We start from the raw sequence: 24,150 nt of genomic DNA, 5'->3' as shown, positions 1-24,150 counted from the left end.
GCAGACGAGCTCCTGGTACTAAATTACACTTCTGTTGACTCAAATTGCGCACACAAAAAAGAAGCTTCTCTAGCTTGCATTCGATTTAAAATTATCCGAATTTCCATCAGTTTATTAAAGCTTTAATATTTTAGTACTGTTGGGAATAAAATAGTAGTGTATCACTCATTTCTGACAATTTCGGTAGTATCATAGAAAATATTTTCGCACTGTGAATTCATTATGATGAGACTCAGTTTCTAAATGTTCACGTTTTTTATGTTGTAATTTTTAATTTAAACGGATAATGTAAAAACCCAACCGGGTATTAAATAATGCAACAGAGAAGTACTGAATTAAATATTAATTCTCGCTACTGATGGTAAAACGCAATCGGAAGGTTACTAGCAGGATTTATATTGCTATCATAAGATATCACGCAAAATCGTTATTCTAGTAAACCTCAAATGTATAGATGTGCTTTATACAAATGAGTATAAAGTAAAATAGTATGTATCAGTAAAAGTATGTCAGTAAAGTAAAATAGTATGTAAAATAGTGAGTATCAGTAAAAGGCAGAGAAGATCATAGAGTCTCGTATGTACACTTTTACTAGAGTCTCGTATGTACACTGTAGAAGTACAACATTACGTCACTTTTACACTTTTCAAAGAATGAAGGGAATATTTGATTAAGTGTCGTGAAAACGTAAACTAGGGAAGACATTTTCATAATTAAAAATTTTCATGAGAAAAAAAGTAAACGTTTCACAAGTTCATATTATTAACATTATAGTGTATTTCTTATCCTTAGCTCAAATAAATATCTAATGTTATTTCATTTTTGATATTACTCTGCCTTCCAATGACTTCTGCTCATCTAATGGCTAGGAAAAGTGAAGTTAAAATATTGGGTAACGTACATTCTAAAATTTGTTGTATTTCACATTGGTTATCATTTTCTTTGGTTTTCATTTATTTCGTCTTAAGTATGGAATTACTTAAGAGGAAATAAATGATTTTTTCTGCACAATTATTTATTCCAGATGTAAAACATAATTACTCATTCCTGTGAAATTATGAATTTCCGTTTGCATCTTTTATTTTTCGATTTGTCTTTCAAGTTAATAATATTATTGGAATTATGATTATCCTTCTCTATAGATGACTATTGTTTGCCAACGGATTCTAAAACCCTCCGCGCTTTTGCGCATCCGTTAGGATGGGTTTAATTCGACAGAATAAGGATGAGAGGAAAGATGAAAGAAAGAGATGTTTACATTTAATAATAAAGTAAATTCCTGGAATGCGCACATTTTTCTGCGTCTCACCCCTTAGTGAGATAGAATCGTCGAAAAGTGGCCGTCTTAGGACACTGAAGCGAACAGTATCTGGAAGTATTTCCGGTTAAATGTTAGGTCATTTTCTTTGATTTTTCCCTCTTTCGAATTTCTTGACATTTCATACACACAGAAGCAATTTCATTAAAGGAAACTTGAGGATTTTAATATATTCTGAACATAAGAAACCCGAGGGGATCAACAAAAGATGCTTGAAATGAAGGGAAAACATTAAAGACGGAAAATGAAAGGAAAACATAAAAGCGGGATAATACTGCATAAAATAACAATTGCCCATGGACAAAAATTAAATGAGCATGTTTAAGCAATTTACAAAGGGTAATTATGATTCGTATATATACAGGATTTCGGATTTTTCCTTTTCTTAAAAAGGGTTTTTGGATTTGTGAAAATATATTTCTGAAATCAATCTTACTTGCCTGATTAATATTTTGACAAAATGCAAAACATCGTTGAATGCGTAGATGCGAACAAGGCAAGGAAAAACTATTTATTCTCATTATAAAAAACATGTTTGAAATTTTCGCTTATAAATTGTATAATAATTTTGGGGTCATAATTGTCGATTACAAAAGTGTTACCAATTAATCGTCTAAATTCTTTCCCAGTAAGCTAAGATATCTTAAGGTCCTATTGGAAATGATTTTAGACGATTTTTTGAATAAATGGACCACTTAACAAAATTCTTTATATTTATTGGGCGATTCTGCTAACATTATATTTTAACCCTTTAAAGGGCCATTTTTTTCTAGTCATATTATGTTAAAATATTTTTAGGCTTGAAATTAGAATAAGAAAAGGGATTCATTTAGCTTATTAGATAAATTTAATTTGATTAATTAATTAATTCGGTTAATTCATAATTAAATAACAAATCAAGACACATCATTTTGTCTGAGATAGAGAACTGAATCATCTAAGTTTCTGTTTTTCTAAAAAAATTTGTCAGAACTTATGCCAACCTACATAATTTTATACAAAAATTGATAAATTTGATGGGAAGCATACTTCCCATGGCCCTAGAAAGGGTTAAATGCTTACTTCAGGTTCTAATAAAATACTTAAAGGATGTAGTAAAAAGTCACTGTCTGCCTCAAAATTTCTTCTAAGTTATTGAAACTCTTTATTGTTTAAAATAAAAATTTGCATGTAGCGATTGACGAATCTTGAAGCCCATACCATAAAAAAGATCTATGCATAGTAATCCTTTGGAAAAATTTTGAAAGATCATAAAAGTAAGTAATTTTGTGAAATGAAACAGTAAAACGTAAATTAGTTTTGAATAAATTAAAAGATACATTTACCTTTTGTATGGATAATGAAATTATTTAATGGTCGTTTATCTCAAAAATATTTTGAGTTATAATAGATTTTTATTTCAAGGTAGTAATCAGAAGTGTGGAAATGTTCTTCCAATTCATTTTGAGTAAAGATTTATTAATGAAACTTGATTACAGAAAATATAAACATTTAAATATAATTGTTATATCCTGTTTCCTGGAGGCAAGATATCCTTTTCATACTTAAAAGATCCGGAAGGAATTCCTAAGATTTATTACATGCGCGGGATAGGTATCCATTAAATCCTTATTAGTTTTAATGTCCTTCTTTTGTGCGTGAGTGGAGAGAAAGCTCAGGTGTCGTCCTCGCTATCTGATATCGATTTAAGAGACCAAGGCCCGCCTCTCGTAGCTCATACAGCCGCTTCGAAATACAGAGTGGATTAACAGAAATGAATGCATGCCAAGTGATCGTTTTTGAGCAAATTGCATTGTCGAGTTAGCATTGAAATGTCTTGAAATGTTCCGCCTTAATCTTGCCTGGAAACTTATACTTCGATTTGATTCCTTGGCATGATCCTGGTTCATAAGAACTATTTTAAATGTCACATCCGTTTTGTACTTAGTCGATGAATAAAGATAGCACGTTATAGGGCAAAAAAATGAAATGTTTTAAAAAAGAATCGAATTAGAAGCTTGAATTCTTTGAGGCAGAAGCAAAGACGCCAATCTCCCATTAGAATTAATCGAGGTTCAAATGATATCTCACTGGTCTGAAGTTGGAAGAGATAAATTTAAAAAGGAGGTTGCTGAGATAGTAAATCTATTTGTTTAGTAGAGTTATTGACTTCTTGACTTAAATCATCCACTAAAAATATTGAGAAGAGCAGAATATCCAGCTTTCCCCTCTGTACTAAAATTAACAATTTCTACATTGACGATTGGTTTTTGTGTGGAATGTTTGTTAATGACGGGTTTTATTAACGGGAAGAGGAACGCAGTAGACTATTCATCAATGGGGCATCATTTTAATAAACTACAACACTTATATCTTTAAAGAGTATGGCAATGTCCGAGTAAAAGGAAAACCCATTTTAGCTATTTTCGATGCATTTTAATACTATGAGTTTCAAAATTTTCGTAAAAAAATAATGAAATAAGAGTTTGATAAATAGGAGAGCACGCTGCATTTCTTAATTAACTTTTCTAAAATTCCTTGCTTTTAGCATGTACAGAGAAATATACGGCTTTTTTTCCCTATGAGAACTAAAGGCTAATATTTAATTCCATCAAATTAAAATGCAAAGGTGGAATATTTTAATTCAGTTTTTGTAGAAATCTGCTCAAACAATTCGCATAATCTTAGAAAATTACCTTGGCTAACTTAATAAGTCGTATTCCGAATAAAATATAAGAAAATTGTACATTAATGAATAAAGTATATTAATGAATGAACTGCACTTTAATGGACATTTTTTTACATGAATGAATAAAGAAAACAAAACTCTAATAATTATAAAAAAGATTAAACTAAAATGAAACCAGATTAATTAGTTTATTTAGGCTAATATCCATCTTTGAAACTACACAAAGGCTAAATATCAATATCAGATTATAATACACTTAGTTATAATTATATATAATTAAATTTAAATGAAATGAAATGTACAATTAATTAAAGGTGATTAAACATATGCAATTTTCAATTAACGTCAAATTAGTTGAGGCGACCGATTATCTATGAAATATCTCAAATAAAATATATGCATTACCAAGCAATGTTTTCGACCTTATAATGACATGAATTATTGTAATTCTACAACTTTATTATCTTCCAGTTAAATGGATATCAATATTCAGGATTAAATATTTTTGACTTACAATTCAGAACTATTTTTATGTTCCTTCTGGTACGCACATTTGAACTTTCGATTAAAAATTAAATGGCGACTGGAATTTTTTTTAACTGAAAACTGACAACACTTAAAGTTGTCCAGTTTAAACTCAAATGAATGAAAAACAACTTCAAGAATTTCATCGCAAATGAAACGAATGAAATCAAGTAGATAGCAATTTCTTTTGAAAGGAAATGTCGCGACAAGCTATTTAATCACAGTTCATCGACTGACTTTGACGATTTTGACATTTTTTTTAACCTTTTTCAATATCACTGACCTCTTAAGATAAAATATTTCTAATGTGCCGGGAAGTTTTTATTTTTACCAAATGGGATTTTATTCGGTTAATAAAATTTTCCAGGTCTTGCAAGTAGTAAAAATACAAGGAGAAATATCGACGACCAAACTCAAATGGAAGTTCCGCTGAATTTATTTCTTCTTTTTCCTTTTTATCACCAAGATTTAGCCATCACTCATTCGCTAAACGTTACATGAATTGCCTTGTGTTACTTATTCTTTTGACCTAGAGTCAACGAACTTTGTGCCACAAAAGAGATTTGGCATGCAATCAAGAATTATGACTGGTGCGAAAAGAGGTAAGGCGCCTAAAATATTCATTTTTTTCTTTTACATGATACTAATTATTTGTTACTACAGCAAAATAAAGTGAATGGGCTGGGAAACTTATTTTTACTGGCGTGTTTGAAGTTAAAATGATATTGATCTGTTTTATTGATGCGTTGTTTATATCCTTTCCACTTTCATATTACCCGTCAAAATCGTAAAACATTGATATCTTATTTTTAAATATTTATCAGGATAGAAGTTTATTACAATTTTCATGAATTCCGTCAAATACAATATATCTGGGAGCTTAAAGACATAAGATCTATGACAATTTGCTGATTGATCATCATGTCCTTTTATCAACATGCACGCAAATATACTATAATATACAGTATTAATATTCCCGTTTCTAGCTCCTCATCTCCATTTACAATTTTATTTGTCTCTTAAGATTTCTTAAGTTCACAATGTGATGCTGCCTGTTGCTAGCGTCCTGGCATAAGGGTAACGCGACTTCTCCGTGATCTGGGCGCTCTGGTTCGAGTCCCGGATCGGGCATGGTTGTTCCGCTTCTTCTGTGCTCTATCTGTGAGGTGTGCGAATGTGCCCCCCCCCCGTAAAAAATGGTTGTGCAAGCGAATGTGACGCATGAAGTAATTAAGTCGTTCTCTTGGTCCTAGTTGGCGATGCTAAAAGAATAAGAGACGCTCACACGGCTTAAATCGTTGACAGATAACTGTCAACTTGCTTGTAAAGTGCCGTAAGTCACAACCCATGTTGCTTGAAACTGGTTCAATGCTATTTTCATAATTATTCCTCTGCATCATGAGAAGTGTGAGAAAGAAGCAAATATTGTTTAGATTAAAATTTTCATATAATGATAAATATTATTTATGATTAATTATTTAAAAATATAATAATTGATTTAATTTTATAATTATCAGTTTTCCGAACTTTTCTATCATATATGTTTAAAATTCAAGTAAACTAACTTTATTTCACTTGGTCTTCAAACTGGGTTTTACTCATTTTTCTCTATTTGAATATACAGTAAAGAACAGGCAATCATAAAGTTTTTTTATTGCATATATATTATTATCATATCATATTAAACTGATAATACTTTAATTGTTTGTTGGGTAATTATAATTATTACAATGGTAAAGCAATTTAGCATGAATTCAATTTTAGAAATCAGGACGTGGACATATGAATTCAATTCAATTCAATTTCACAGAAGACCCTCTAGGACATATTGATTAAACACCCCGTAGATTAAAAGTTATCAGCCGAGTGTATTGTTGGTTAATTGTCCATGAACGAAGAAAATGAGCCGTTGTTATCACTTCTCTAGCACTAAAGTACTGAAATCATCATTTAAGTGCTTCAACAAATCAGAGATTTATCGTTTGCGACTCAAGTGAAATGAAAGTGTTTGACAGTCATTAAAGAGAATTACTGTTATTGAGAATGAAATATGCAAAAAAACTTACTTATTTTTTAATGTTACGTGTCGAAATATTGATATTTAATTATTTTATAGTTTTTAATTCTTTATTTTATAGAATTATAAGTTCAATCAGTGTGGTTCCTATTATATATAAATAATGAAATGTTAAATTAGCAAATAAATTATTCTTATTCATTTTGTCCAGTGACATTTTATTTCATCAGAAACTAATATAAAATCTTTTTTTTAAAATTATTCTAAAATATTTCTCGCGAATTCTATATAACTGTTAAATGCAAAATATTAATTTAAATTTTAAGTATGTAAAATGAAAAATATTAATTTAAATTTTAAGACAGAAAATTCAAAAGTTCAGACAAATTCATGATTTGTTTTTTTAAGATTTGCAAAATATTTAATTTGTATTGTTGGTTAAAAGGGGAGAGAAAACTAAAGATATAAATAATAGTTCAAAAGAAGAAATAAAAACTTCACTCAGTGTGCAATTATATGCTGTTAAAAATAATAAATTCTTTGATTGAAAATTTCGAGTGCATTCCTTTAATTTGTTATTTACAATAATTTTTTTGAAGTTATTTTTACAAAAGTAGTGCTATCAGTGCTGGAATAACTGTTGTTGTGGTTCAATAGTTATTATCATTGGAAATTAAACTTGACTTCTAAGCTGCAAATCCCATATTAGTAAAGCTGAAGCATTTTTCTACTACTGTAAACATGAAGATATGTACACTGTACCTGTCTACATGTACTACTTCTGTAATTTTTTCTACCAGTGTAAACGCGTGCACTGTCATGTAGCTTACTATTTTATCCAATTCGACAGCTAAATTTAATTTAATAAGATTAAAGTTAGTCAATGTTAGTTAAATTGTAGTTTATTAACAGTTTGAACTACACGAGGAATTTTTTTAGACCAGACCTCGACATTTTGAATTGTGTCAAATATTGATATCGAAACCGGAGGAGATACTTTCCTCTGTTAAGTTTCTATCAGTATGTGCATGCTTAACTCTGATGGAGTAAACGTACATCAGAAAATCTTAAAATTGACTGTTAAAATTGTGTTTTAAATCCGCGATCCTTCATTCTTGAAGGAGAGACTGAAGACTATCAGGCCGCAGCATATTAAAAGAGTTTAACTAAAAAAAGAAAACTAAAAGTGACAGAGTCGGATCACTATTGATAAAGATAATGTTTATTTCAGTTAAATTAATGTCAATATTTTCACAGCATATTAGCGTGACGATAGCAGAAAATAAGAGCATGCTTCGCAAGCTTATATTATACTGCAATATAATAGTCGACATAAGTATGATTTGCGATGTGAAGCAGTTTCAGAATCGAACTTTTTTTGTCGGCAGAGTATAATCCAAACTAGGTGTTCGAGTTATGCTTTTATGACCTGTCAGAACAGCAAAACAGTAACAAAAAATCGATTTACTAAAAATCCTGTAGCATTCGCTTAATTTTTTGAATTTCCAATCGCACATTATAGTTAAGGAAGTTTGGCTTAAATCATATCTAAAGATTGTATCGAAAAACAAGAAAAAAATCTGCCTTTGAAATAACGTTATGAGAAAATTCTTTAGTAGACAAGCTTCCCTGATTTGCTTCGATTTCCTCGGTAAATATAGAATCGTAGCATATAATGTGGAAATGGAGGAAATCGAGACGCATTGCGATTACTATGTGTAGGTAAAATATAGTATAGCTAAAGTATCCCAACTTTGAAAATTTTTGCAGTCTGGGATAGAGAATAATGTAAAGTTTTGCATATGAAATTATATTCCATGCTTTGAAGTACTTCGTTGCTTGGGTAGTTACTTGCGCTTCTAAAAGAAAGTAAGCCATTTTAGAAAGCCAACAAACACATCGGTATAATTTTGTATATAATCATTATGATCAAGATTTATCCTCTATGTAGGAAAGGCGACAGATAATAAAAAAGGCTAAATAAATATGTATTAAAAAATAAAAACATTTATTTTTCGATTATAATTTTTCAAGTTACATTTTATATATGTAAGCTGAATTAAGTACAAATGGAAAAAAAACGTCTATTTTTTCAGTGGGTTGTACAAATTTAGACTTTTTTCATTTTACTCAAGTGAGTCCTTGAGCGGCATGGAGTAGGCAATTCATTTGTAATTCATACAGATTATATTTATGTTATGCTTGCTGTATCGGGAAGGAAATTTCCTAACACGATTTTACTTGTAGAATAAATCGCATACAATATGATGCTTCTTTTGAATACATTTGATAGATCATTACTATTATATGCAAACGGGCAAATCATCAACCTATCTCTTTGTAAACACCTGGTTGCCGGAATGTTCTGGCTTTGAAAAACCATTATGCTTATGCTTCTTCTCAACTGTATTTGTTAACGAACATCACAGAACTGTTTAGTCATTGCATAAAATCACCATGATATATTTCTGTGCAGTGATTTTGCAATTCGAAAAGGTGCTTTCAGGAAATGCCGCGCATAATTATAATGCTCAGCTCTTAGAGTATATCATACAAATTAAAGCATTTGTTGTTTTCTTTGTAATGTCAAATCCGAAAATCATTTTTCCACATTGATTGCGTATAATTTAGTTAAATAAATTACGTTCCATCATTGTTTCTATTTCATAAATTCTTATTCATAGCCATTTTTTAATTTTTTGCTCATTTTATACTATACAATGTTATGTAGGTATTCTAATTTATGATACTTTAGAGTATTTTTATATTTCGTTCAGTTATTTTAAGCCTTTCCTTTTATATTGCAAGTAATTCGTCTTTAAAGGTTTTTTTTGTTAAAGCTTTGTTTTTATTTCCCTGTCTTTATATTCCATTTGTACATTTTTTTTTGTTGCGAGCGAGTATTTAAATTTAAAATAATTTATCAAACAAAAATGATTTTTAAAATAATTATTTTTTCACGTAATTTATCACGCATTGTTTCTGTTTTTCATTTCTTTTTAATTTCACTCTTTTCATACATTTTATTTTGTTAAAATCAGATATTTTAATGCTGTTTTAGCAAACCGAATTTAAACCTTTTGTTTCATGACTGCTTTAATCTTTTATAAGTGCGTGAGTTGCTCAGTGCTCATTGTAACATTTTAGCCCTTCCATGAATAAGAAAAAGGTTTAATTAAATTTTAAAAATAAAAATTTTAGATTACAGGGACAAAAAAAAACAACAACTCATATTTATTTTATTCGTTTAGAGAATTTTTATGTTTATGCACTTATAGAAAACTCTATTCTGTGAATCTAATTTTTGGATTTGTTATTTTAGAATACATGCTGTAGAATAGTGCTTTCAATACATTTTGAAGGCAGGTAATGGGTTTTCTGACATTACTTGTTTTCAAGTGAATGCTCAAAGGACAAATTTCTTATTGTAACTACATTTTTATTCTTACGATAACATAAAAAAATATTTATCACGATTTATCTCACCGTACATATGTTACAGAACATTTCTAGCAGAATCTCATGCATAAAAGATATCAAGTACAAATGTAAAATACTTCGGATCGTAATAAAGAAATGATCGTTTTCTGAAAGTCTTATTTTTAAAAGTATCGAATTTTTTTCTGGATGGAAAGTTTCCTTTTTCTCTTTGCATCGCATATATAGTTAATGATTTATAAGGAAAAAAGTTAATGATACGTATACGCAAATGGCCAAGGTTTAAACATTAAAAGACACTGAAACTTTTCTTTTTCATAAAGTATTTGCCGAGATTTTTAGGTAACTTAGGCTGAATAAAACATCTTTTCTGTTATAAGAGATAAATGAAGCTTGTCACAGTTAATGATAATAAGAAAAGTTTTGTTTAAAAAATAAGCCTTAACATAAAAAAGGCAAAAACACATTTTGCTGTTTTTATATTACTCATAATCTTTAACGATATATGCTTTTAGGTAGAAATGTAAAATATGAAAATTTGCACAGTTTAGATTTTTTATTAAAAAAATATTTTTTATTAAAAACAAAACAAAAAAAAATATATATTTTATTAAAATAATTTAATATTTATTATTAAAACCATTTTCATTAAAAACAATAATTTTAAATGAAATAGAAAACATGCGACAGGGTTCATGAAAGCTAAATGTATTAATTACTTTATATAGCATTTAGTTCAATTTGAAACACTTAATTATATTTCTTTTTGCGGTTATTTCTATGATTTTTTTTCGTAAATAGAGGTGCTTTATGCTAGACTTCACAACAGCCTAGCAAAAAATACAAATGAAGGAGCATTGCATGAACATTTAAAAATAGAGCCTTAATTATATAATGAATGATTAAAATGTTTATACAAGTATTTTTCCTATATTAAAAGATATAAAAATTTTGCTTAAACAAGCGTATCTAGAATATAATGAGAAAGATATGAAGATGTATGTGTGAAGATGTCTATACTATGCAATTTTTTACCTTTACTTTCAATTCACTTTTTAATGTTTAAACTGCTTTTCACACAAAAACCAATATGATTATTTTTTATTATGTAATAATAGATATTATTGCATAATATCGAAAATTTGAAATGATAAGATTATTGATATTTGAAACGATAAAATAAAAATTGCATGTGAGACTAAAAGAATTCAATAAGTATATATAAATTTTGGAAGGGGGGGGAAGTCAGGTAGACATCGAATGCTTTATATATGATTTACATGTTATACCCATTCAATGCACACGTTTGTAACATCATTGTAAATTACTTACTGTTACTTAGATATTATTCGATGCTTTTACGTAGTCATTAACTTTCAGAAAATAAAGCTGAATAGCATTTATAGGGGTGAGAGTGTTGTTATGGGAGTGTCAGTTAAAAGTAATAATTATCGGCACATGCATCAACCCCTTCTGCAGAAAATATAATTTGTCATCACTCTGTGTTCAAAAGTCCACAGCATCATTAATATATCATCCGGGGAAGTGAAAAACCGTTTATTTATCCTGCAACTTCTCATCCAAGTACTCGTGGTGTTCTTTCCCTTTCCAACAAATTTCGCAAAGATTAAAAAAATAATGCTTTCTTAAGCTGATTCATAATGTCTAACACTTTGTATGTTATTTACTGTATCATATTTTTCATGTGGGAAGCCAGTCTTTGGAAAAATGAGCAATATATTAAGTAGAAATACAGAGCAATTAACAAAACAATATTATAGTGACAATAAATATAGTTATTCATATACACGGAGAAAATTATTTTTGGTTATATCATTGAACATATTGAAGTTATTTTTTATTTTGTGAATTGCTTTCTGAAAGGTTCATATATTTATTTTCGAGAAATATGAAATAAGATATTAGACATTATAAAATTTGTGTAAAGCTAAAATTTTTATCTATGGAATTTTCAGTTTCGTCTTCAGAATGAAATCAACTAAGTATTAATTAGTTTACAATAACGCTTCCTATTATTACCAATTTAATTGAATAATTAGTAATTATTTTTATAACTCAAAGATTCATATTCTAGTCTACATTTTGGTATATAAAGAATTGTCCAAAATAATTGATCCTCGAATATTCCACCTTTTCCACAAACAACTTTTTGGAACAATTAACTTCATTTACATTTAGGATTTGGTTGAATTCGTTTACAAAACATTTATCTTAAGATTTGAATTAAAATTACCGTTTTAGCAATTTTAAGACGTGTTATCTCATTAAAAGAAGCTATTAAAGTTATCAAAAGATTTTCATAAAGCATTTACACAGCCATACGAGGTTTTATCTTCATCTAATCAACAAATATATTTTCAGTCAGGTTATTTGCTTTTGTAAAAACTTCTCGTGACGTAGTAATCTTCACATCCGAGTCAGCTAATTATCGAGTCTTTCCTCTTACTTCATTTGCATATTCGCTTTGTTTATCATTCTCTCAAAAAGTACAACTGCTCTTTTAAACAGCCTCAACTTATCAAGTTGACTAGGCCCTGGAGACAAAACGAAGTTCAAATTAATTCAGTTCAAGATGAGAGAAGGAACATTAGTAGAATATGTTCTTCAATTGTGTTGGAAAGAGGAGAAAAATGTAGAAAATTGTAAGAGATCTTTTAATAAAATTCGAAAACATATAACAGAAGTATATCTATACGTGTAAAAATATTAATACAAATGTTTAGTGATCTTGAAAATGTGTAGACCACCTCCCACTAAGTATGAATTCATGAAATTATAGTATGCATTTTAGAAAAAAAATGTGATAATTATTTTACCATTAAAGGTCAATAAATTATTGGGTTTTTATAATTAAAGCTTGCATATTCAGAAATAAAGATTGCTCTTTGGCTTGAAATGAAACAGCATTTCACTAGTATATAGCACAAATGATGCGCTAAATGAAAAAAGGCAGTTAAAATATCGTCAACAGGTGATTCAACAATATCAAGGACAATTTTATCAGATTTTTCAAAAAGCAAATTTTAGGAAAATTTATTTCAATATTGTCAAAATTGCATTTCGCTAATTTATAAAGCTTTCGAACCGGATCCAAAAAATACAGAAAGAAAAAAAGGAGATATTTTCATATGACGCAGTCTTTTTGAATAAACAAAAGTAAAAACATGCCACTCATCTTCAACGAATAAGCAAAAGAGACTTTACGTATAATGTTGTCCATCAAGTTAGAAATAATCTGACAACTGTTTTTAGATACAGGGTCTTACAATAAACCTCACAGACAAAAACTGCAAGATGTGAGATCAGGCAATCGTGTTGCCCAGACTTTTGGAAAATAAAGAATTGTTAAAGATCTTATATATATATATATATATATATATATATATATATATAAAATGGTTCAAGAAAGACCATGTAATAAAAAGAGTTGCATCGCCTTATATAAAATAGGTATTCAAATAAATTAGCAATTTTGCTACAAAATTTTCTTTTCTTTTTCTTTTATTTAATATCTCATTAGATGTTGGAGTGGCAATACTTATCGACAAAAATGTTAACTTCATTTCAGTGCACAACAATTGTACTTCATGCTTGTAATTTTTTGAAATCTGGAGTTCCATCTATATTGCCTTCTGTATAAACAAACTGTATAAATATATATTTATGCTTCTTTTCCTTAATTTATAATTTTCCAGCAATTATCAAGCTTTAAAATGTTTTATGAAGTTTACAAATCTAAAATACATTTCAAGGTTAAAAATGAAAGTCTTTTCGAAAAAAAAATTATAATAAATGCTAACTTCTGTTTCATTATTTTTTGCCTGAACACATACTTATTTTCGTTGCTTATAGTCACTGCGTAATAATAATATAATCTTGTATTTTGAAATAAAGGCTGATTGCATTTTTTTCAATTTTCAGTAAGTATAACTGAAAAGTTATTTGTTTTTACTAAAACATAAAGATGATAATTTTATAATGCATATCATATGATTTAACTTTTGAAGCTGTTAACATCATCGCCTTCTTTGTGGTGTCCTTTCCTAAAATTTTATAAAAGCATAAAACAACTTTTTTCCCCTCAAAATAATCAGGGAGATTTTCAACTGTGGGAGAGAAAAAAATGTGCTTAAAATGAGTAGGACATTTAATGTTTGCCTTGAGACAACCAGCAAATATGATGAGCATTTGATATTTGTTCATTTGAAAAGAAACTCTTGTAGCATCTCTATTACTTATAAGTTATATGAACTAACTTAATATAAGTTATATATCTCATACTACATATTTCTGTTATATATCGTATAGACCTGTATCGAAAAATATTGGAAATCATATAAATATTCAATACCTAAAATAATGAAAATGCATTGATTATTGGATACTGTATTCTCTTTTGCTTCGCAATAAAAGGGATAATTTGCATTCATTACACTTACTATAGTAAATTCATCTTTTATTATAAGATCAATAATTTCATTTTTATTTCAATTTTGTATGAACTATTAGACATTTAAATCTTCACGTTTTGCTGGAGATAGCATTACTTTGAATTGACCAGTGAGTCTTATTCAATAGAGTAATTTTATGAAAATATGCCTATTGAAAGCTTTGAGAAAATTTACAAGCAAAACTGATGTGAATTATTTTAATATATACATAAAGAATTCAAGCAACAAATTACTGTCAGCAGTGCTAGTAAATTAAATTCCTTTAATGATATCTCCATCATCGCGAGTTTTATACCAAATATATTTAAAAGGATTTGTGTACTTTTTTAGCTTTCAGAAATTAAATTGTATTATCTTTTTCTTTGTGCCTGATATCATTTGCTTTTATGAAAAATAGTATTGTAAAGCGATCCAAACACAACTCTCTGTCTCTTTTTCATACTGACATTTTTATATATGTCAAAATTTGCAATAGCATAAATCTTCTGAAAATGTATTGTAGAAATTGATGGGTTTTTACTTTTTTCTCTCTAGTAATACCATGATTGAAAAACCGCATGAAACATTTCTCTTTACTCCAAGACATGAGTAAAAAATCCCCCCCCCCCAACTCAGAATGTTGTATTCTTTTTAATTCAAGGCAAATCCTTGATCCTATTACAAAATAGGAATCCGGGTCAATTAAGCAGTGATCGTATGGGTAAGTAAGCCACGGCTGATGAAAAATTCTTTGTTTCTCCTATACAGTTCACGCTGGCTTTGATTAATTATTTTGAATTTTCCTACAGCACAATCTTGTATCATCTGTTATATATCCGATGTTTATTTTATATGGATATTTTCTTAATTCATTCCATCTCAGTGTCATTAATCCATAGTTGATATTTTTTGTCTTCACTAAAATTAATTGAGAGGAAAATGCGTTATCTTTCCATTATCTTTTGAAATATACGTAATAGGAGATGGAGCGTTCTTTTTCAAAAATTTCCTACAGCTCGTTAAGCATTCTTTTTCATTAGAAGGAAAAAAAAAAAACATAAAAAGAATTTGAAAATAAGAAGTGCGTTAAAAAACCTTGATTGTTATAATTTTTTAAAACAACGTCAAAAAAATTCTTTTTTAAAAGTAATTATCTAAGCTAATTATTTAAAATAAAATCCAGGAAGAAATTGTGCACATCTGTAAAATTTATGGCACATACATTTTTAAATTTTTCTTTTCTCATATTAAAAGCATTAAATTTATAACTGATAACACTAGAATGAAATCACACCTTTAATAATAAATAATTTTTTTAATTAAAAAAAAATGAAACTTATAGATAACCATAAAGCATTTTGCGACAGCATGTAACCAAATTCTATATGTATGATCTAAATAGGATGTTCCCCTAAAAACTAGATATATATTTGAAAATATTGCCAAAAAATTATAAGTTTTTGTTAGACAAAATATTTTTTTCGACGATCATGAACTTAAAAAATATAACTATTCGCTTCAAATGATGTCACGACAACATACGTTTAACTTTTCTTAAATTTAAAAATAGATTTTAATTTAATTTTATGTTATCAAAAATTATAACAAATTCTTAAAATGACAAATTCTCCTAAAATACAAAAAGAAAATGTTTTTGAGTTTTGCAGTTTATTTTTCTTCTTCAAACTGCTATCTTAATTGCTTATTTAATTCTACTGCCTAGAGAAATACTCTATGCGGAATTAAAACGAGAAACTTTCTATTAACTCACCGACGAGATAATTGAAATGTTGCCATACATAATGCGGAAAGGGGCTTAAAAGGTAGACAATGAAACTTACGGCAACTAGGAATTGAAATTCAAAAGTAAATAACAGTAAATACTTGAAATGGCAATTTAACTTAGTTAGTTAAAACGAATTTTAGTTACAACAAATCCTTGAGGTGTGAAAGTTTTAAAACTTTATTTTTCGTTTCAGTCCAAGTAAGATTTTACTTTAACTTTTAAGCGTCTTATAAATTAAATAGGAATTTTCCCCTTCTAATTCAAAAATTAATGAGAAAAGAACAAAGTCGTTTCTCAACAAAATTACTTGCATCTTAACTGAAGAATATTTTTAAATTCAATTCAATAAAAGTATATAAATTTCTATTCAATTAATACTTTTCATTTTTCTTAGGGTAAAGCAATTTTATCGTTTAAAGTAATAGCACATACAAGATCAACTAAAGTATAGTGTTAATTCTAAAAATTTCATTTTGATACAAATTATATAATAATTTAACAATTTTTAACTTTTAAATAAATAATTTTTTTCTGCATAGTTCGTTACAAAAAACAAAAGAATTGGATTACATAAAAATTGTCTGTTAGTAAATAAAAATACAAAATATTTCTTTTTCACGATATTCATAATCCTTTATTTTAAATTATTCTCAGAATTGCTTATTAAAAACTCAGTCTTTTTCGAGCTCTGGATCCCGATTCTGATGCAGTCAATAAAATTCTTGAAAGGATTCATACTTAAAATATTTTATCTAATTAAATTCTCGATACTTTTTTTTACTAAAATGAAACTAGCTTATAGTTTCAATGTGTTCCATTTTTTGTGTGAGATAGAAAGTAATAAGGTAATTTCAACTTGTTATTCTTTTAATGTAAATATTGTCATCAATTATAAAATTAAACCTCGTCTGAAAAAGAAATTTATCAAAACTTCGATGTTTCTCGAACTTTTAGGTAGGTTAGGTAGATTGTGTGGGAATATTTATTCTATTTCGGAGCAAGAACCACTTATTCTGAATATTTTAATGAAAATAAAAGGCTTCGAATAAAGAAATAAATACATAAATGCATGTATTATAATCAGGTTATAACATGATCCATTCTAATTCTATTCCCTTTTCATTCTTTCTGGAAAATGAACTGAGGTTGAAAACTATGCTTACAACAAATATAAACATGGCAAATGCTAATTCTAAAACTGAATACAATTTTCTGAGCAGAATAATTGAATTAAAATTATTTAATAAAATTCAGCTGCAATATGTGTTTGTATGCAAAACTCGATATCATAATTGGTGCTCCACAAATGATTGCCTTAATAAAATCACTTTTATTTGTTTTACTTTAGGTTTTTGAATGCTTAGCGAGAAAAAATTCCCCTTTTTGAAAAGTACTGACTTTTTTAGTGCGAGGCAGTTCGTGGCAAAGTAATTCTTTCCCTCCATTTTTATGTCTTTGCAGAAAACGCTAAAATTTTGACCTGCATTTTCATTTCTTTAAAAGTTTGACTATGTGTGTCTACTTATTAAATTTTGAGAATGTTTTTTTCTTTTTTCTTTTTCATTTGTTGAATTGGATGGGATCGAAATTTTATATCTAAGCGCTTCGTGTTTGATGTTTCATAGAAAATAAAAAAAACCCTAATATTTATTCTTTACTATAAAATAAATTAAAGTATGTCTAAATTTGTCTGTTTTTAATATACCCACCGAATAATTCTTGAATATTCCCACCTTCAAAAAAAAATTTTTTTTTTCTTAATTACAAAATTTTGTTTCGGAATATTTATTAGATGCTTTGCACTGAATAATATCCTTAATTTATTAATTTCAAAATAATTATCATTATTTGTATTGTAAGGCAACTGTTCATAGCTTGAAGTCAAATTAAAAATCTCCAGCTCGTTGAAATTATAGGTAATGTGTTTTCAAAATTCAATCAATTTAAAACTATCTATCAATTTCGATTAGTTCGGTTGAAATTTGGAGTCGATGGAGTTTAAAGTAGATTGAAATTCTTTTTATAAATTAATGAAATTTTTGTATAAAAAAGAATTATTTTGATTGCTAAATTATTGTTTAATAATGTCTTTAACAATTGAACCAATGAAAAATTTATGAGCTTAATTATATTCAGTTGTGAAGTTTTTTCTGTGCGGCGAAGTGTCTTAATGCCGTGAAACGAGTTTTACATGAAGACTTACGACTGCTTGGCTGTAAGAGAAATTACTACCAGATTGCTGGTTGAAACCACTACGTTACTTTAAATAGAAAAATATTATTTTCAGACGAAAAGAATCTCCAACGTAAAGATTTTAATTCTAAAAAAAACTAAGTTGCTCTATGCAGTATTCATTTTACTTTATTTTATCTTTAAAGCAACAATCAATCAGATTAATTTTTGAATGTTATTTTTAAGCGAATTATTTTTTAAAGAAATGGTTTTATGCAAATTTCATTTAATTAATATTTAAAATTACTTTTAATTATTTTATAATCAGTTGACATTTACCTATAAATTTCTGTTGCAGTGTCAAATACCCGTTTTGAGATATTAAATATATATATCAGCAAGTTTTGAATTAAAATAACATACTTTAGAAATTTGTTAGGAAAACAAACAATTTGTAAACATTAATGACAATAAAATCAACAATGAGAAAGTTCTAATTAAATATTTTACTCGAGGTTCCATTTTTTAAAACTTTTGTTGAAATCCTTTTTGATTATATACTATTCATATCATATAAGTTTAAATTTCTTTCTATATAACAGTGTAGTTTTTACATTTTTTAATTCTATATTAGGATGGCTATTTTTCTTACGCCGTTAATACTAAGGGAAATCAGCATTATTCTTAAAGAAGACTGTTATCCTTTTTAATGTAGTCAGTTTCAAATGTCAACATTAACAAAACGATACATTTGACTCAATCCCATTATAAGGAAAAGCTCTTTCCTTCCTTATTTCAATCTTTTTTTTTTAAAAATATTAAACAGCCAGAATAATTTCGCCTAGAATTTTTATATGTGTAGAAGCGGATTGAATTCAGAATCTAAACGCGGTAAAGATAGAAAAAATTTGCGAGATTTTTCTGATTTCTTTCGCTTATAGAATATTCACAAAGACTTAGCTGAATTGTGTGTATATATATATATATATATATATATATATATATATATATATATATATATATATATATATATATATATATATATATATATATATATATATATATTGCATAAATAGTATTTTGAAAATACATTTTTTCGGTGTTAGCTTTAAAGTCTCCAATTTTATCCCCTGAATTTTTTTATTTGTATAATATTTAACAAAGAAATATTGTGGAAGATTTTATTACTTTTTCTGCTATTTTACAAAATCGTTGTCGGTTAAAGAATATAGTTCTGCTTTCAAGGAAAAGCATAAAAAATTGTTAATACTTAAAATTTATTATTTTTATTTTAAAAATATATCTTGAAACCTTTTATTCTTTACGCTGGAAATTCAATGTACAGTGATTTTTTCATAAAAAAAATGAAATTACACTGCCTACAATTCACACTTCATTCTCACAGCCCGCTTTGATTTGTATATACGATATCTTGGTAGAAAACTAATTTTTTTTTCTATTAATGGTATTATTTGTATCGTTTACTACTTCTATAGCGTAAACATCATATGACGTCTATATGTGTTTCCTTCATAAAAATTAAGATGTTCTATTAATTATTTTCCATACAATATAACGGTGAAGAGAAAGCTAACAGGAAATCTTCTTACAACAAAAATACTATAATCCATATATCTTTCATAATTCTAATTATCTATTCTTATAGTAGCAGTTCTGTTCAATGAACTTTCTGTTAATATAATTGTATAAAGCTTTAGAGAAATTTATAAATAAATAAAAATAGGATTATGTGTTCTTGTTTTTCCTTTTAGATTTTAATATAGTTTCAATGCAATAGATTAAGATGTACAAGTGCCAGAAATTAATTTAATGATTGATTAAAACAGTCGTGGATACTAAATCTCTCGATATATGTCTAGATTAGTGCTATTCAAGAGACTGACTACTAAAGAAATGAAAAAGAAGTAGGAATCTTGAAAACTAATCAAGACACAAACAAAAATCCATAAAGGTAATCATATACCCTTCAAGGCTTTTCAATGAAAAAAAAGAGAGATGAGAGTTTCTCGATGATTAAAAAATATGGACTACTTCAATTTTCTTTCTGAATGTTGGTTTTGCTATTACTATATGTTTTTATATTCTATTACTATCTAACTATGTATACATTTTTTAAAAAAAAGAATTACTTTGAAATTAGATCAAATTAACATTTTGAGAAAAGATATTTTTAGTTTTGCTTTTCAAAGTATTCTTAATCATCAAAAAAGGCAAGTCAATTCTTCAGCCATTTTTATGTTCTAGTTAAGATAAAAATAGTAATAACGTTTGAATGTAATGAGCAGTGTGCAAAATCTTTATCTTTTGAAACGTCTGATTATCCGTAGTCCGATTCCATAAATATGATTGCGTTTCTTTCTTCCAAAACTTCAAAAGTTCATTTTATATTTTAATTAATATACAAAATTTGTCATATTATAAATGCAATTAAGGGATGAAAATTTGTACACGCTTTGGTTTAAAACACTTTGCATATAAAACCCAAAAATACTCATTTTAGCATAAGTATAAGAGGAGGAGTTATCACATAATTGTGTATCAGAATAGAGATTTATGTCATAAATAAATTATTATCTTCTATAAAAACCATAAGAAATGTAATTTTCCACTTCAAAGTTATTTTTTTTACTTCAATTATTTCGTTTTATAAAATGTGTCCGCTGTAATCATGGGCAGATAGATAAATTCTAAACCATTAGAAGTACATATAAAGCTCAGGTTGGAGAAATACTTTACATGATGATAAAATATATTTTGATAAATATATTTTGTATAAAATATATTTTGATAAATATATTTTGTATAAAATGTATTTTGATAAATATATTTTATCAAACATGATGATAAAATATATATGAACTGCGGAAAAAATTACGAAATCTAAATTTTCATGTAGTCCTTCAGTCCTAATAGTCATATTTAGTATAATATTTTTGTATTTCTATCTCACTGAAAGTTTAAGTCTAAAAAAGTTCTACACTTCTGGGGTCGAAAGTGACCAATATTCCTTGAGGCAGCTTTTAAAATAGACTTAAATGGTGATATTCAAAGCTTTTAAAGTCAGAGAGTTTTGGTTAAAGAAAAGTGGAACCTTTTTCCTTGTTTAAAATGTTAGAGGGCAGATAACATTTTACTATCTATGACTTGTAAAATGGGGAAGTGTATAAAAATTTAAATTTTGTATCTTTTAAGCAGGGAATGTTTGTCTAAAACAACACGAAAAATTTTTTTATGCCATTTAGAAGATTTTTCTGATTGGAACAATATTATCTCTAACGATTAAAATATTAGCTCTTTGCCCATGATTGGTGTGATACACTGCATATTTACCATGGCTTTCTTTATTTAAATATATAATTTCTAACATTAATATAGTTTAGTTCTGATGATAAGAAGTTTATTTTAAAAAGCCTATTTTACAAGATCATTCAATTTTAAATCTGAAGGAGCTTTCCTGCATTTTTGGAACTTGTTATTTTACTTACAAAAAATATATCACGTACATATAAAAGTTAATGAGCTCTATTTTCTTTTAATTATTAACAGAATTCCATTAAACTTTCAAGACTTTCTTTCTTTTATAATTATTTTTCATTTAAAAAATTGCTTCGATGCAGTTTCTTTAATTCAGCTTAAAAATATATGATCGGTAATTTTTCGCTTTCCGTTTTTGATTGAAGCTAATACAGATTTTAATTTTATATCAAGAGAAGTTAAAAGATGCACATAATTTCACGTAACAACATATAACTAAAAAATCATAAACCTATAAAAAGTTATTTTTATACGAACTTGTATCCAAAATTTGAGTAGAAACAAAGAATAGTTGTTTCAACTTTAGCTCAAACAATAGGGTATTATTTATTGTTATTTGTTTACGTCGTTAAAGTGTCAAGAATGACTTTGACTTGAATGGTAGTAGGCTGTAAAATAAGAGAATAAGAATAAAAATAACGTCAATGAAGTAAAGGAAAACCGCCTTTAGTGAAATTATTTTAGAGGAGTTTGTTAGAAGGAAAATATACTGCAAAAAAAGAATTAAACAAACAAAAATATCGTTAATAAATTAATAATAAAAGATTAAAATGTAAATATTGAGACAAAATAAATATTGTTCTGAGCAGTGGATGCTTCATATAGTAAGATTCATTTTTTTTGTAAAAATTTATATAATCTTTATAAAACATTTAGCATCGTGAGAAGTTTCGATTTTTGGAAAATGAACCGAATATCAAGAAGTGAACCACGTGACTTTAAATACAATCATTTCATTATTTTGTAAAAAAAATTAATAGAAAAATTAAAACTTTTTTCAACTTAGAAAATAACTAATATTTTAAGAATTAGTTTATCATGTAATAAGTCATCTGAGCTATTAATTCTGACTCATGTCTCCTCAAAGTATGAGTAGATGATGTGTCCCTCATTTAACTTGCTTAAAACAAAAAAAATAATTTAATTTGATTTTCAGTAATGTTTTCAATACATGTCTAATATTTATGACGTGTAATTAACTGAAAATTTCAGTTTTTAGTTAAATGATAAGTTTGAAAATTTTCCTCATTAGTGACATAACAAGCAATGAACTATGATGGCTATGCGTATGGAGAAATTTTGCATTTACAAAAATCATTAATTGCATCCTTATCTTAAAAATTTCACTTTTTAAATCCAACTTTCAAAAACTTTTTTTTTTAAATTTAAAGCAAATTTTAGATTATTTTTAAATTTGTATCACGAAATCAAGGACTTTCCACAAGATGTAAATTTCGGTACCTAAAAAACTTTGCCAGAAATAAATTTATAAATTTCAGGAAAGTTTACATTTATATTTATTTGGTTCACAGCACATTATATAAAATATATGATAAATATACAAAACTATAAGACTCTTAAGAGACTTAGGAAAAAAAATACGTTTTTCTTTTTCTGCTTCGAAAAATGCACGCATCTCTAGCGCAAAAGCAAAATAAAAAAATTATAAAATACTGCAGCGCTTACCTATTGTGGAAATATAAGTGTCGTAGTATCTTTCGTCGCAAAAGCGGTGAACAATGCAGGTTTTCCCCACATTGCTATCACCTAGGACCAAAATCTTGTAGGTAGCTGCGAACTCAGCTGCCATGTTGACACAAGCTAATCTGCTCAATCAATGAAGAGGGATTCGCTCGCTAGGGGTCACGTCGAACCGCATTGGGTGACATCATTCTTGGATGACGTCAGAGAACTCCGCGGAATTTATAATCAATCTCTCTTCCCCCGAAATCGCTTGCCAGTTTTTCCGCAAACAAAGAATATCACCCCCCTTCTCCGTAGGGATTGATACCCTGTTATTTGTCTTTTCCGGAAAACCCATCATGTAAAAGTGGTAGCAGTTGAAATAAAATTTTTGCGACGAAAAGAATTAATGCTATAAATTAAAAAAAATACTCTTCGGGGAAATCAAATTGTTTTACAGGATTTTAAGCATGGTATTGCATGCTATTTGTCTTTTCCAGAAAACTTCATTTAGAAGTGGTAGCAAAGGAAATACATTTAGGCAATTAGAAAAAAGATCAAACAAAAATGTAAAAATAAAAACACCCTCTTTTTGAGAATTAAAAAAAAAGTTTTTAAAGAACTTTTTCAAAGGAATTGATAGCCTGTTATTTACATTTTCTAGGAATCTCGTCGCATAAAAGCGAGAGCAGAGAAAAATAAAGTTTGTTATTCGAAAATTATTTATCTAAATAAAAAAAAACATTTTTGGAGCAA

General features: G+C 27.6%; 1 protein-coding gene across 1 annotated transcript in view; it reads right to left on the bottom strand.

The window, feature by feature from the left end:
* LOC129960265 (uncharacterized) overlaps nt 1-23,599 on the bottom strand; it is a 60,511-nt gene extending 36,912 nt beyond the window's left edge. The window contains exon 1 of the mRNA XM_056073553.1: nt 23,398-23,599. Coding sequence (XP_055929528.1) covers nt 23,398-23,521 — 124 coding nt within the window. The 5' untranslated portion in view covers nt 23,522-23,599. The remainder of the gene's footprint in view (nt 1-23,397) is intronic.
* Between the last annotated feature and the right edge of the window lie 551 nt (nt 23,600-24,150).

The sequence above is a fragment of the Argiope bruennichi genome, chromosome X2, assembly GCF_947563725.1.
Source record: "Argiope bruennichi chromosome X2, qqArgBrue1.1, whole genome shotgun sequence".
Classification (NCBI taxonomy): Eukaryota; Metazoa; Arthropoda; class Arachnida; order Araneae; family Araneidae; genus Argiope; species Argiope bruennichi.
The sequence above is the reverse complement of the archived record's forward strand: the minus strand, read 5'-3'. Positions and strand labels throughout refer to the sequence as shown.